The 13,457-nt window shown below is 37.4% G+C and overlaps 2 protein-coding genes across 4 annotated transcripts in view; one reads left to right on the top strand and one right to left on the bottom strand.

The window, feature by feature from the left end:
• SEC24D (SEC24 homolog D, COPII coat complex component) overlaps positions 1-13,457 on the bottom strand; it is a 116,689-nt gene that overhangs the window by 62,305 nt on the left and 40,927 nt on the right. Inside the window, exon 1 of one of the 2 annotated variants that reach the window (XM_042870419.1) lies at positions 815-917. The exons of the other annotated variant lie outside the window; for it this stretch is intronic. The gene's annotated coding sequence lies outside the window, so the exon portion shown is untranslated. Of the gene's footprint in view, positions 1-814; positions 918-13,457 lie in introns of those variants that run through there. 2 annotated transcript variants of the gene reach the window in all.
• The window catches only part of SYNPO2 (synaptopodin 2), an 87,051-nt gene continuing 75,092 nt past the window's right edge, over positions 1,499-13,457 (top strand). For both annotated transcript variants that reach the window (XM_042870415.1, XM_042870416.1), the window contains exon 1: positions 1,499-1,746. In XM_042870415.1, coding sequence (XP_042726349.1) covers positions 1,618-1,746 — 129 coding nt within the window. In that variant the 5' untranslated portion in view covers positions 1,499-1,617. The remainder of the gene's footprint in view (positions 1,747-13,457) is intronic.

Here is a 13,457-nt window from a genome sequence, read left to right as displayed (position 1 = left end):
AAAAAAATGTCTGCTATGGCAACAGATCAACATTGCAGAAGATAGTAAGAATCAGCTAGCCCTCTTGAACTGTTATTTTAAACCAGGCTTTTTTTTCACTCAAATGTTATCTAGCAAAGCCCCTTTAAAGACTATTCCCTTTCTGAGTATGGTTTGTCTGGCAGAGTTTTTTTGAAGTATTTAATTTTATGTCAGACCATGCTTCTGCTTCTGCTTCTCCTGAGCCTTTGACTTGTAGTCGATAAAAAAAAAACAAAAGCACTACCTTCAAATAGATCCTGACATTGAGATAGTGACATTTTTCATCTGTTTGTTGAGGGAACTTGTCTCTACCCAGCCTTTGGGTTACCTTAATGCCTTCACATGCCTGATGAAGGGCTCAAGTACCTAAAGCTTGCCTACTTTCTCCATAGTATTTCAGTCTAACAGAAGACTCTGCCTCTACCTCAGTATTTTGCCTAATGGTTTTTAAGGAACCCTGCTATAGCAATTGGAAGCATCACTCCATAGACATCGAACTGACGGACAAATAGGCTTAGTTTTAAGCCCTCAACAGCTACCAGATACTTAGTAACTTAAAAACCAAGTGTTTTCCACTGTCCCAGCATTTCTGAATATGTTGAACTAGCCATCCAAAACCACTTTGTACTGAGACCTTTCAAACCACTCCAATTAAACCTACAGGAGCTCAGCTGTCAACAGTTAGACTACTTAAAGTCAGCAACTATGAGCAGAACTGCATATAGGCCTTGTAATGCAGCAGCTAATAAACTTCACAAAGAATCAGTTCTTTTTATACTTATGATAAGGTTACCTTTTGTTGCTACCTGTTGATAGCATCAGCTGTTGATAGCATCAGTAGAGAGAATTGGTATAACTGGTATCTTATTCCACCAGTTCCTTTCCTTTCCCCGGTGCAAAGGGCAGCAGTCTGCATAAGAACAGGTATTATTAGGGTCTAACAATGCTTCAGATCATTGAAAAACAGCAGTGGATGCTGAACTATGCTGAGGCTACAGAGAACCAGTGAAAGAAGCAATTTTAGGACTGGGAAATTGTGAAGTTTTTCCATTTTTTGAGAGGGAGACATACCTATAGTGCTGCAGTCAGTGCACGCAGAATGGAAATGAAAATCCTAAAAAAGCTTTCAATATCATTGATTCAGATGTACACAATGGTTCACTTGAAATTCTGCTTTCTTCTTTGTTTTGAGTATGAACACAAGAAATGGGTAAATTTAAAAATGACTGGCACCATTTACTAAAGTAAACTTATGTCCTAAATCATCATTGGGAAATATACACTTCTTTCTGCATTTGTTTTGATTTAGCTGTCGTGAGAGACTCGTGTTTAAATGCAGGCTGTTCTGCCTCATGGCCAAGTCTCTTTGTGTGCATTTTCTAAGTGTTACTTACTTTACTTTGAAGGTGGGCTGAGCATAGGAATCTGACGAAAGAGTGGGCTGTGCCCTTGATCTGAGAGCTCTAACATTCTTCTGAATGAATACATTTGCTAGTGCAGTACGCAGCAGCAGCAACAGTGTGGTGCTCTGGGTCTCCAGCTCTGCCTCAGGCTCGCTGAACATCTGCAAGACAATTTTTTATGTTCTGTAAATGAATGCTGCCTAATTGCACCAGGAAAATGGGCACAGGGGATTATATCTGCATTGCTATGAGCGGAGGGGCGCCTTGGGGCTTTAGATTGCAAGGTGGCAAGGAGCAAAAGCAGCCTTTGCAAATCGCCAAGGTAGGATCGTGAGATGTTGTCAGTGTTTTGTGTGACATGAGTGAATAGTTTGCTAACTACATACTGTCTCCAGTGAAACTGTTGGTGTGGATCATATTGAGATGTTTGTTTGACTGAGCTAACATGTTCTGCAGGGATTATACAGGGGCTGATTGTGTTTGTTTCAATAAAAAGCATTGATTACTTTTTGAGAGTTAACAAGTATTGCAAACATTTTCTTAAATGTAAAAGACCTAAAATTGAGATGATGTATGCCTTTCAGCTCCTGTACGATTTGCCGTATGTTTTTGAGTGCACTCAGCATATTGCAAAACCGAATCTCATATTAGGAAATGCTGTTTTGGTCATTTATTTATGATACTTCTCCTCTCTAGGCAAAGAAAAAGTACAGCTTTATCATGAGAAAATGTCCTTACTATTTTGGGAATCCCAGAAAGAATTACACCAAGTTATCTCTGTTTTTGGAAAGTTATCCGGTCTTAGGAGCAGCCTTAATAGAAGCCAAACATTTCCTTTTATATTTCATGAACAGCACTGAAAATTACTGAACGGCTCATAAATTATCTTCATGTATAAAATGAAAGCAAAACAGATAGTAGAAAAGGTCAGAAAAAATAAAAATCAGAACTGGCAACCCTCAGCCACAAAAGTAATACTTTAAAAGTGCTGTTAAAAATCAGTACTCATTCCATTGCAACAATGACAATTTGTCATAGTTATTGAGGCTTATGTAACTGTATGGAGCTGTGTTCTGTTTTCCTAGACAAGGGGGACAATTTTTGTCTGGAGCACTGGGATCAGCAAAATACCATTGGCTGAGACCATACCGGGACTGCTCACCGTGCAATGAATTCTGCCCCATCAAATTGAGAGAGATTAAAATACATAAAAATAGGCTGGGAAACAAGATGCCGAGGGATTTACAGATTTTAGTTCTTGGTAGTCCCAGTACACTCAGTGTTAAGTTTTTTGAATTTATTTATATTATTTTAGGTCAGCGGTTCAGTTATTTAAGCTCTAACTTTCTTAACTTGTCAACATACTTCTTAACTAGACACATTTAATTTACTGGATCAGTTAACGTTTTCACAAATAGCACAACAATATGTGAAAATCTACTTCATCTTATAAAAGAAAGTCTTTTTAGCTCCTTCGTCAAGGAAACATCGTCTTTCCTAATTATTTTCAATGATTTTAAGTCCATAATGTTAACCATACTCAATAATAGAAATATTTTTATTGCGTTTACGTATCCCTTTCTTATTAGTGGGGTTTTTTTGGTGTTATAATACTTTGCAAAACTTGAACATGTTTTAAAAGTTTTCCTACTGATAGGCAGCTGCTGCTCTGCACGTAAAGCTCCTGTTAATAGATAACAGTGGAGTCCTGCCATCTAGTGAAAATTTATAGCTAGAACTTCAAAAATTGTAAGTAACAGAAAGGCAACTGACATTGATTATGTAAAACTAAAAGTAAAAAGCACAGAAACTTGAACACAGATTATGAATAAGTTTTTCTGACAAGAAAAAATAGGCTATACCAGATACTTTTCTCTTTCATGTTCACATCCCAGACAGCAGCCCTTAAGTCTGGCATCTCTCTTATCATCTGGGGCTTGAGAAAGAGATGGATGGCAACTGTTGTGACTTTGCACTTTTTCCAGTGGGAATAGCTAAACTTAGGAAGATATTTAGGAACCAAAAAGCATGAGTTTGCTCTCTTGAAAATGAAACCAATCAAAAGGCCAATATCATACTTAAGAAGATTCTTAGTAAAAGTTCACACATGCCAGCATATATGTGTTATAAGCATGGTGGACTTTGTGAGTTCCAGATCATTTCTCCACACTTATGAGTGGGTGAGATCAGTGAGACTTGAAAATTGACATTCATATCTGGCCAAAAACCTGAAACTTAGAGCTGACAGGTCACAGCTTCTTTTGTAGCTCACCTTGTCAGCAGGCTTTGCCATCCTTCCCAGGGAGCTTGGGCTCTCTTGGAGGTACACGGACCTGGGTCTGCAGGTCAGGAACCACCACCAGGCTGAAGCTCTGTGACGTGGGTGGTCTGCAGAGGGGCAATGTTTTCAGCTTCTCTTTTGTTATCCATGAAAACTGACACTAGTAGCACATGGAAGATTGAATTATTCCCCAACTACTGCATACTAATTTTTGCCACTGGCTCTAAGATCCAAGGATAGTGTTTCCCAAATACAGTTTATAAATATATACAAGTACTCTACTGGGGTACACGAATGTTGATCCCATTGCTAATGTACACCAGTGGAGATTTTGCCAGAAATGCATGCATCTGCTTTCAGTATCTCAGCTCACAGATACTGGGAGAGCTGCAAAGGTTTGCTCTCGTGGTTGCCAAACTCAGCTTGAGTGCTGTAAATCTCTGGATCACTGCAGTGGGAAGTACATTCAGGCCCTGGTCACAAGCAGAGCACCGGCTGTGATAAAAATCTAAAGAGAGAGGGATATATCACAGAGGGAAGTGAGACAATCCAGGAAAGCATAGTAGGATACAGAAATGCTGAAGTCACACTTATCTACAATTTGGTAAAGGAAAAACTCTGTGTTTAAAACTAATAAGTCATAGTTCACTACCAGAAAGAACTTTTACCATCTTTACACATACTCCCTTTTAAAATTTCTTTTTTCATCAAAAATGTCTGGTTTTTGTTGCCTAGCTCTTAAAATGTATATGTAAGTAGCATTCCCACTAAAATCAATGAGAGTTTTGTCTGTAGTGTAAAATACCATATAAAATTATCATGCTAAGTTTTAATAGAGAGATAGAGACAAACTTTTTGCTTTCCCAAGAAATATCTCGGTATTCTTTTCTCATCAGCACATAAAACAGGAAATTCTCATCAGCAAACGATTTTTGATTCAAGATACTTCCATAATTTGCTAGATGTGAGACTGACACAAATGGACATTTTCTTTAAAGTATCACAAAGTACCACATTACTTTTTCCATTTATAACTCTTATTCTAAATGGTAAGTTTTAAGAACATTTGATACCACTTTCATAGAGGCATCCAAAATGTTAACCCACTCTCCCACTCAAACACTGGATCTTGAAATCAACTTACTTTGTTATGCCCACTAATGTTGCAGTTAATGAAAAATTATTTTCCATTAAAAAGAATTTTCATAATTTCATATTGACCAAATAGATAAAAATTACTTTAAAGTATCTTTTTAAAGTACAGTACAAAGGAGACATTGTGGTAAAGAAAAATACCTCATAAATGAATGTTCTGGAAATAAAAAAGATATCTAGGAGTATTATACCAAGGGAAGAAGCGGTAGAGCTGGCTATGCTGTGTATGCACCCCGACAATAAAGCATGTCAGTACTGCACCGTACGGTAGCTTCACCAAAGCAAGAGGCAGTTAGGAAATCTCAATACAACAGTGACCCTAGATGGTTAAGAATTCAAAATACATAAGAGCAAAGTGACACGTGGTGTGCCTTTTGCTTCCACCATGACATACATGAAAGAACGCTTTTGGTCTGAATATCACAGATTTTTCTTTCCTTATAAATATCTGCAGTTTTTAATTTATAGAATATATAAAACCAGTTGGTACAAAATGATAGACAATTTTCTGGACTAACACTTAAAAGAAAGTCTTATGAGTTTTTCCACTAATACTTAACAATATCAGCCACATAAATATATTGAAGCTGTATCCTTTAAGACGCATCTCTTTTGCAACAAGCAATCTAATGGAGTTTTCTACAGATGATATTTGTTTATAATTCAATCATGATGTATCTGCATTAAAATTACCTGGTTACAAATAGATACATTATGTTCAGCATATTAATTCATTACCTGCACCAAAGCAGCAATTTGATGAACTCACTGTTTTTAGTTGTCAAAGTATTGGTAATTTAAGATTGGGAATTTATCTGAATATTTCTAGTATTCAAAGTGAGAAATCCCATTACTCAGACCTCCAATCACTTCAAAGGAAATTCAGTCTCCTTTCTCATATTGTTATCCTAAAAGCAAAAATGAGCAGGTGCTTAAAAATCTTTATGACTAATGGCATCACAGATTTTCATTCTTGAGACACTGGAGGAACTAATGAGTGGAGGACTGAGGAACCGAGCAAGGTGCCTCACTTGTTAGTGATTTCAGATACTGTCAGTTTCAGAACTATTCCAATCAATACGTACTAAACATACACATACATTTCTACATAAGTCAGCAAGAAATACATTTTCAAAGGGAATCATGTCCTGTTTTATGTCTTTGAGATATCATAAAGATATGAAGAAACATGCAGTGAATTCTTAAATTGCTGAGAAATCTTATATAATTTTTCAGAAACTTTTTTAAACTGCATTTTTAGAAAAATGAAATAGTAACATTTTCCTCTTTTAATTTCAACCATACCAGTTTGCTGGTGCAAATTATAATGCCTATTTTCTAACATTCCAAATTATTTGGAAAATCTTTATGGCTAAGTTTTTTTTGTTGTTGTTGTTGTTGTTGTTGTTTTTTAATTCTTTTGAAACTCAATCTTTTCCATGCTCTGATTGAAATTTTCTTAGGTCAGAAGATGCAAAATATCATGCCATTTTCACCGTCTTGTAAATGTTAACCATACTCCAAATTAATCCTATGATATGCCTTCATGCAGGCTTCAAATCCAACATTCTCAGCTAGGCCTCATGCGAAACCTTTACCTTATGTGGCTATTTTGCCAGGTTCTGAAATAGGCTTCTGCTGCTGCTGCTGTTCAGTTAGTGGCTTTATTTTTGCCTTAGTAATGATATATGATAGCTGGCAGCCTGGTCATTTTGTATGCATGCATCTGATTTCAACCCTCTGATTTCAATCCAAGTGCCAGTTTCATCATTTTGGTTTAAATAGATCTTGAAATTGAAAGTGAAACTCAAAGAATTGGCAACAACTTGAATAAACAGTGTGAAAGTGGTATCTGGATTTGATTAATGCTGGGTGCTTACAGAGGTGGGCTCTATTGTGGCCATTCGAGTTGTTTCATGTTTGAAATACCTGACATGTGCAGAACGTGCTCAAGAGGTTTTCCTCAAATTGACCTTTACACTTAGTTTAACAGAGAAGAGGAACAGTATAAGATATGTCAGCACAGTTATGCTTTTGATCCTGAAGTAAGGAAAAGAGCGTCATTGTCATGTGCAAGAGAGCTGCATTAGCACACAGTTGGCTCATCCAAAAAGTATACCAGCGCTGCTAGATGTAAGGAAACTTTTTCAAGCCTCTATTCTGTTACATTTTCACCACTGACACACGTTCACACTGACAAGCAGAAAAAAAATGGGTTAATAGAAGCTGAGATTCTGCTCGTTGGGTTCCAGTTGAAACATGGTAAATACACTTGTTGCTATACCTGTGCTCCCAGCTCATTTCAGTGCCAAGTCACACAAATGGGAATAAACCAGCAGCTGCTGAAGAAGTGTTTTTTTGCTCACCTGTGTGCACTGATAGCATAAAAGCACCATCCTCCCCATGAGGCACAGGAAAGAATTTGTTTAATGCCATCTCCCAATGACATTTAAAATTGTCTTTGAGTTGGAGTTGTTGCTTTGGTACCATTTGATTCTGAACTATGCTAGTCAACGCAAACTCAAGTAAGGTCTCACTGTATGCTAGAATGTTTGAAAAAGAAGATGCATACACTTGCAGACGCTCAGTACTGAACCATGACTCTGCTGATCGCTCTTTATTTGTATTAACTGACATTTTAAACAGAATTTGAATACAACTTTAGGCTAATATAGACAGAGAAAACAGTGTTTAAAACATGCTGACTAAACTTTGGCAGCAAAGGAGGGGAGTTTGGAGTTAACCCACAAGATTTTAAACACAACTTGCCTTACTTGGACTGTATTTAAAACTGTTTGTTTAAATTTGCTAGCTGATACATTTCCAAACATAGTTTGTTTGCACAGTCTGGACAAGCTCTTATTCTCAAATTCACCCATCAGACCATCTGACACAGCTTGTATCTGATGGTATTCAGAAAACCCTATAAGGCATATTTACATATTCTTTCACATAAGGAGTAATGAGGAAAGTTATGGTATTTTTTTTTTCTGTCTTTACGGAAAATAATTTTGAATCCTTTACAGGGCTTGACTCAATTTAATTGATACATTCTACATGTTTGGATGACATAGTTCAGCTTCTATTTAAGTAAATGACAAAACTTCCATTGACAAACTGGAAAGAAGGAGGATGTTATAGATGTTAGGTTAACTTATATTGCAAAATGAAGGAACAGTTTAAATTTCCCCAAATCTAACTAGAATACACTACTGCTTATGGAAAGCTCTCATTGCTAATTACAGACAGAAAAATAATTAGGAAAGAAAATTCCATATACCAGCAAAGGCTTATAAGTACTTCCCCCCAGGGTTAGGGTTCCGCACTTTCTAGTTCCAAACTTCTGCATTCCAGCTATTGTGCAAAGTGGAAATGTTTAGTACTGTAGTCCCATCTAAGTTGTTTAAAATCTGCTGGCTGAATTAGAGCATGATTGTACACCCTGGTTTGGATACACAAGACCTACATACCAAGCTGATTTTGGCATGCCTTCCACAGTATTTAGGCAAATACAAGCATGCTTTGGATACACAGAAGTATTCTTCTGTGTTTGTTTCTAACACATACTTTTACAGCTCTCATGCTAGAAGAGTTTTCAATGGAATAGAATGAACAACATAATTCACACTGATTTAAACCAAACAAGTTAAAAAACTCAGTGTATTCCTACTAAATTACATTAGTTGCTTTGTGTAGAGATTTGTTTTATTGTTTAGGTTCTTTGCTGGAAACATTTGAAGTACTTTGTATGACATTATTATGTTCCATTGTATCTTCTTACATATCTTATATTCTCACGTATCTTATATTATGTTTCTGTATCTTCTGCCACTGCACTGTGATTGTGAACATGAATGCAATAGTAAGACTTCCGGCTAAGTTCACCATAAAATATCACAACAGGAAATGCTGTTTACAAAACTCTTTAGGATTGTGTCAGATAATTTGAGAGAATACAGCTAAAGATCTATGCAAATCATGGAAGGGTTTTCTGCCAAATGCAGAATTTGGCGTGCTTCTTACTTGTTTTCTGGAGCAGAAAATAGTGTAAAGGACCATACTTCAATAGTTAAATGCTTACATACATGCTTCACTCTGTAAAGCCAGACTGATGCACAGAGAAGGTTTATACTTCAAAAGGAATGATTCTGTGCATGGAATTAACTGCGAACAAAAATGATAACATTTAGATTGCAACCAGTACTGTTAGATGGAATGAAACTGGCAGTAAGGAAAAGCCCTGGATATCAGCTTGAAGGTTTTAAATTTCAGACTTATTGTACACAAGTTACGCAGTGGATTTCTTTTTCCTTTTCTGTAATTTTTCCCATCTGTCCCATTTCATTAGAATCTGCTGTCCATAGGCAGAGTGCATGGTTAGGATAAGACTAATGCACATTTAAAGCAAAACACTTCAGCATGCACCAAAAAAGAGCTATTCTTTGGTTACTTGCCAACAAGCATGAAAGGCAAAAATCTTCAGAATACCTCAGCACCTTGCTGACAGAGGGATACTGAGAATAGCAAAGCAGTTGCTTTATTTGTTGCTTATATGGAAGGTAAATTACAATGAAAAACTATATCTATGCTCTCCAACAGCCAGTGGGCTCCTAACCTGAGCTCTATATCATGTGCTGCAGTCCTGGGCACAGCACAGGAACCTTTCTTTTCTAGGAAGGGAAGCACAAACTATTCATCTCCTTTCTACTTCTGCAGAAAGTTATTCTGAATCCTTTAAGATTCCTTCTTTGGTGCCTCCCTACATCTTGGTCAGGGCATCTAATGCATGGGTATTTTCCTTCAAAGGAGTTATGTCATCCTGAACAGGGAAGATGTGGAAACTATTGTCTTATAAACTTGCCTAACATATATTTCAGAAATATGGTCCCATTTAGAAAGCTGGATGCTTTGATTTTTGTAAGCATGCTTTATATTACACTTCATTTGCAGAAGTACTGGCGATAGGTCAAAACTATGAGCAAATTAAATCAGCTGTGGTTTCCTATGCCAATCATTTGCCTTGCTGTTTTCATTTGGTATGTTCTTTCTATGCATAAACATGTCATTTATGTCATAAATTGTTACAAAATGGAATTTCAAGAAAAAAGGTCTATAAAATAAAGATAATGCAAGAGAATCATGTTCATTGTGGAACTTGGTAGTTACAAAGAACAGAAAGAAAAGCAAACCGAATGGCAGGTGAGTGTGATTTAATTAGACCAAATTTCCTTTTCCTAGTACTGTAATATAAAGAGCATCAGAAGATGCTTGCTATCTATAGGCAAAGGTGGCAAAGCTGAATCTTTGTTTTAAAAAACAAGCAGCTGAAATTGCTATAAAGGAAGCCTTAACAAAGGAGTTGCATTTTTCCCATGAACTCAATGGGCAATTTGCCACTGACTTTAAAGGGTAAAGGACTGAGCGTTAGTATGTATAATATAGTATAGATACTTAATTAGAAGCAGACGTTGAGAATAAAAATCCTCATTGGGAAGGGTGTAACAGTTTTTGCTAGAGATCTATTTCCTACAGTGTTCTGCATCTAGCAGAAGTCATTCCCTTCAAAGGAAAAAAAAACCTTAATAAAAACAGACTTTTGGGTTGAATACTGTTGAACAGTGCAACTTTTTTCAGGCTATCTGGTACTTGCACATTTCATTTCCAAGCTCTCTTAGAAGTCCTAGTAAGCACCAAGATATTCTTTTGAGTTTGAAGACATTTCAGTTTGCTTATTCATAAGAAAACGAAAAGAATGCTAACAATAGGTACAGGACTGACATTACTAGGAACTCAGGGCATTTATTGAAGGGCACAATATATAAGCGTAAGCTAAGGGGGAATTTAAACTACGGACATATATCTCAGTTGCAAACGTACTGGGTGAAGGAACCTTGTAACTGCCCTTCTTGTTTCCTTCAGCTGTGAAAATAGATAGGCTTCTATTAATTGAAACGAGCAGGTATTTCTTAATATAAATACCAGGGCTTTGCAAACTCACCCCATTTTGTCTGAGAGCTTTGGGACAAATAATGTGAGCAGCTCTTCTGAAAGATCTGAAGTATAAAAATATCCAGAGGAGAATAGGGAGGAGCAAAGAGCAGAGTGCCAAGCAGCTCTGGGTGGCAATCTTTTCAGCGTGCACAGCTGTGGCTAGACAAGGCAGGCAGTAACTCCTGGTTGGCACACTTAATGTGCAAAAGCATTTTCAATTGTCTATCTGACTTCATACTGAAGAGGTTCTAAATGCCCTGCAGAAAAATCCTCTGCTTTTCTTCTAGAAGAGCAGCATCTACACGGAGAATTGTGCAATGTTATTTATTAATGGTTGCGTATGTCTGTATAATAGCAGGTACTTCCTGGATGTACTGCATTCAAAGGGAATAATTTCATGAATTTTATTGGCTTTATTAGCTCAACCACTATTCCTGGTGTTCCTGAAGGCATTATATAACTCTTTATGTCTGTATACAAGCTTCAATCCTCTTGCACCAGAAATTCTTCCTCTGATTTCTCTTTATTCTCTCAGAAGTACTCTTACTCAAAAACAGAAATACAGCTACTTACTTAGGCTCCATTTTCAGTGAATTTACTGAAAATTGAGGCCAAGTATGCCTGAGAATTTATAACCTTGCTACTCAGCTAGAATGCTACTCTGCTAGCGTCCATCACTCTCAGTCCATTGGACAGAAAGAAAAAAAAAACTTTCTGCTTTGAGTAAACTATCTCATCACTGAAATCTCTGAACTGCTAGAGCATAACAGATGTGGCTGGAATATACTGATCAGCATTTTGTTCCACAAATTTTCCTGTTGTGCAGAGATCACTTTAAAGACTTTCTGCCATGAGCTACTGATTTTATTACAGAGGATGCATATGGAAATAATCTGAAAGGGATAAATTGCTTTATATATTATCATGTATTTATTATGATCCCCCTGCACACTGGAAATAATACTTCCAGAATGCATAGTCTAATACTTGCTTACAAAAATCCTCAGATTAGAAAAGCTATCATTAATCAAGGATGTTTTAAGCAAAGTCAGGCATTAAATAATATTATATGTTAAAGATCCTTACAAAGAAGCAGCTGTTTCACATCTCTCACTGTGGAGAGAGAGAAAAAAAAAAGCAAAAAAAAAGCAAAAAAAAAAAAGCAGTTTTGTAACTTAGAAAAGCTATTTTAAAATTTAGAAAAAAAAAAAAAAGCAGGTAATGAACAAGAAATTAGCATGGTTTCACCTAAATTCTGTCAGTGTCATGAATACAATTATGCCAATTGATACAAAACAAGCCATTAGCTTGCCTTGGAGGAGTTAGTTAGTTACATTAGTTACTTATATTTGTTAGTGCATAACAAAATTACACAAATTAGCTTATGAGATGTTATTTCATGGAACCCATACTGTCAGCCAAACTTTGTATTTGGATGTGTTATGCATGTTTAGGAGAATCCAGGGAAAGATACCAGTCAAAAAACTAAGCTAGAAATCACAACTAGGGTATTATTCCTTCTCACGTCCCCAAATCCCTTTGTTGAATGAATTAGTGGTGTGCATTGCATCCTACAGTCCCAAGGGAATTGACTGACATAGTTGCCAACACGCTCTCACTATATTTGAAAAATCATGGCAATTGAGTGAAGTCCCTGGTGAATGGAAAAAAGGTAACATCGCATCCATTTTTAAGAAGGGTAAAAGGGACAACCCAGGAAACTCCTGACCTGTCAGCCTCACCTCTGTGCTGGGAAAGACCCTGCAGCAGATCCTCCACAAAGCTACACCTAGGCACATGTAAAAGAGGAAGACGATATGGGAGAATCAGCATGGCTTCACCAGGTGCAGGTTCTGCCTAACAAATCCTGTCACTTTTTACAATAGTGTAACTGTGACAGCACAAAGGAAGAGCCACTGACATAATCTATCTACACTTTACTAAGGCCCTTGACACAGCCCCCCATAACATCTTCCTCTTCAAACTGGAAAATACAGATTTGATGGGTGAACTGTTAGACGGACAAGGAACTGATTATAAGACCACCCACAGAGTGGTGGTCAATGGCTCAATGTTGACAAGCCCAAGGGACAGGATGCCATTCATAGAGGCCCTAGACAGGTAAAAAGTAGACCCAGAAGAATCACATGAGGTTCAACAAATTCGAGACCAAGGTCTTATCACAACCCACATCATCAGTACAAGCTGGGGCCCTGCTGCAAGGGACCTGGGGATACCAGTGGATGGGAAACTGGTCATGAGCCAACAATGTCCCTCATAGCCCAGAAAGTCAACCATATCTAGGGCTGCATCAAAAGAAGCACAGCAAGAAGGGTGAGGGAGGTGATCCTGCCCCACTGCTCTGTGCTGGGGAGAGCTCACCTGCAGTACTGTATCCAGATGTGGACCTGTTAGAGTACATCCAGAAGAGGGCCACAAAAGTGATCCAAGGGATGGAACACCTCTCCTATGAGGACAAGCTAAGGGAGAAGAGAAGGCTCTAGGGAGACTGAGAGCGGCCTTTCAGTATCTAAAGGGGAGCTACAGGAGGAAAGAAGGGTATAAACTCCTTTGTAGAGTCTGCTGTAAAAGGACAAGCGGAAATA

The sequence above is a fragment of the Lagopus leucura genome, unplaced genomic scaffold (assembly GCF_019238085.1).
Source record: "Lagopus leucura isolate 7727_CA_CO unplaced genomic scaffold, USGS_WTPT01 Super-Scaffold_100004, whole genome shotgun sequence".
Lineage (NCBI taxonomy): Eukaryota > Metazoa > Chordata > Aves > Galliformes > Phasianidae > Lagopus > Lagopus leucura.
Note: the sequence above shows the minus strand (reverse complement) of the source record. Positions and strands in the feature narration are given on the sequence as shown.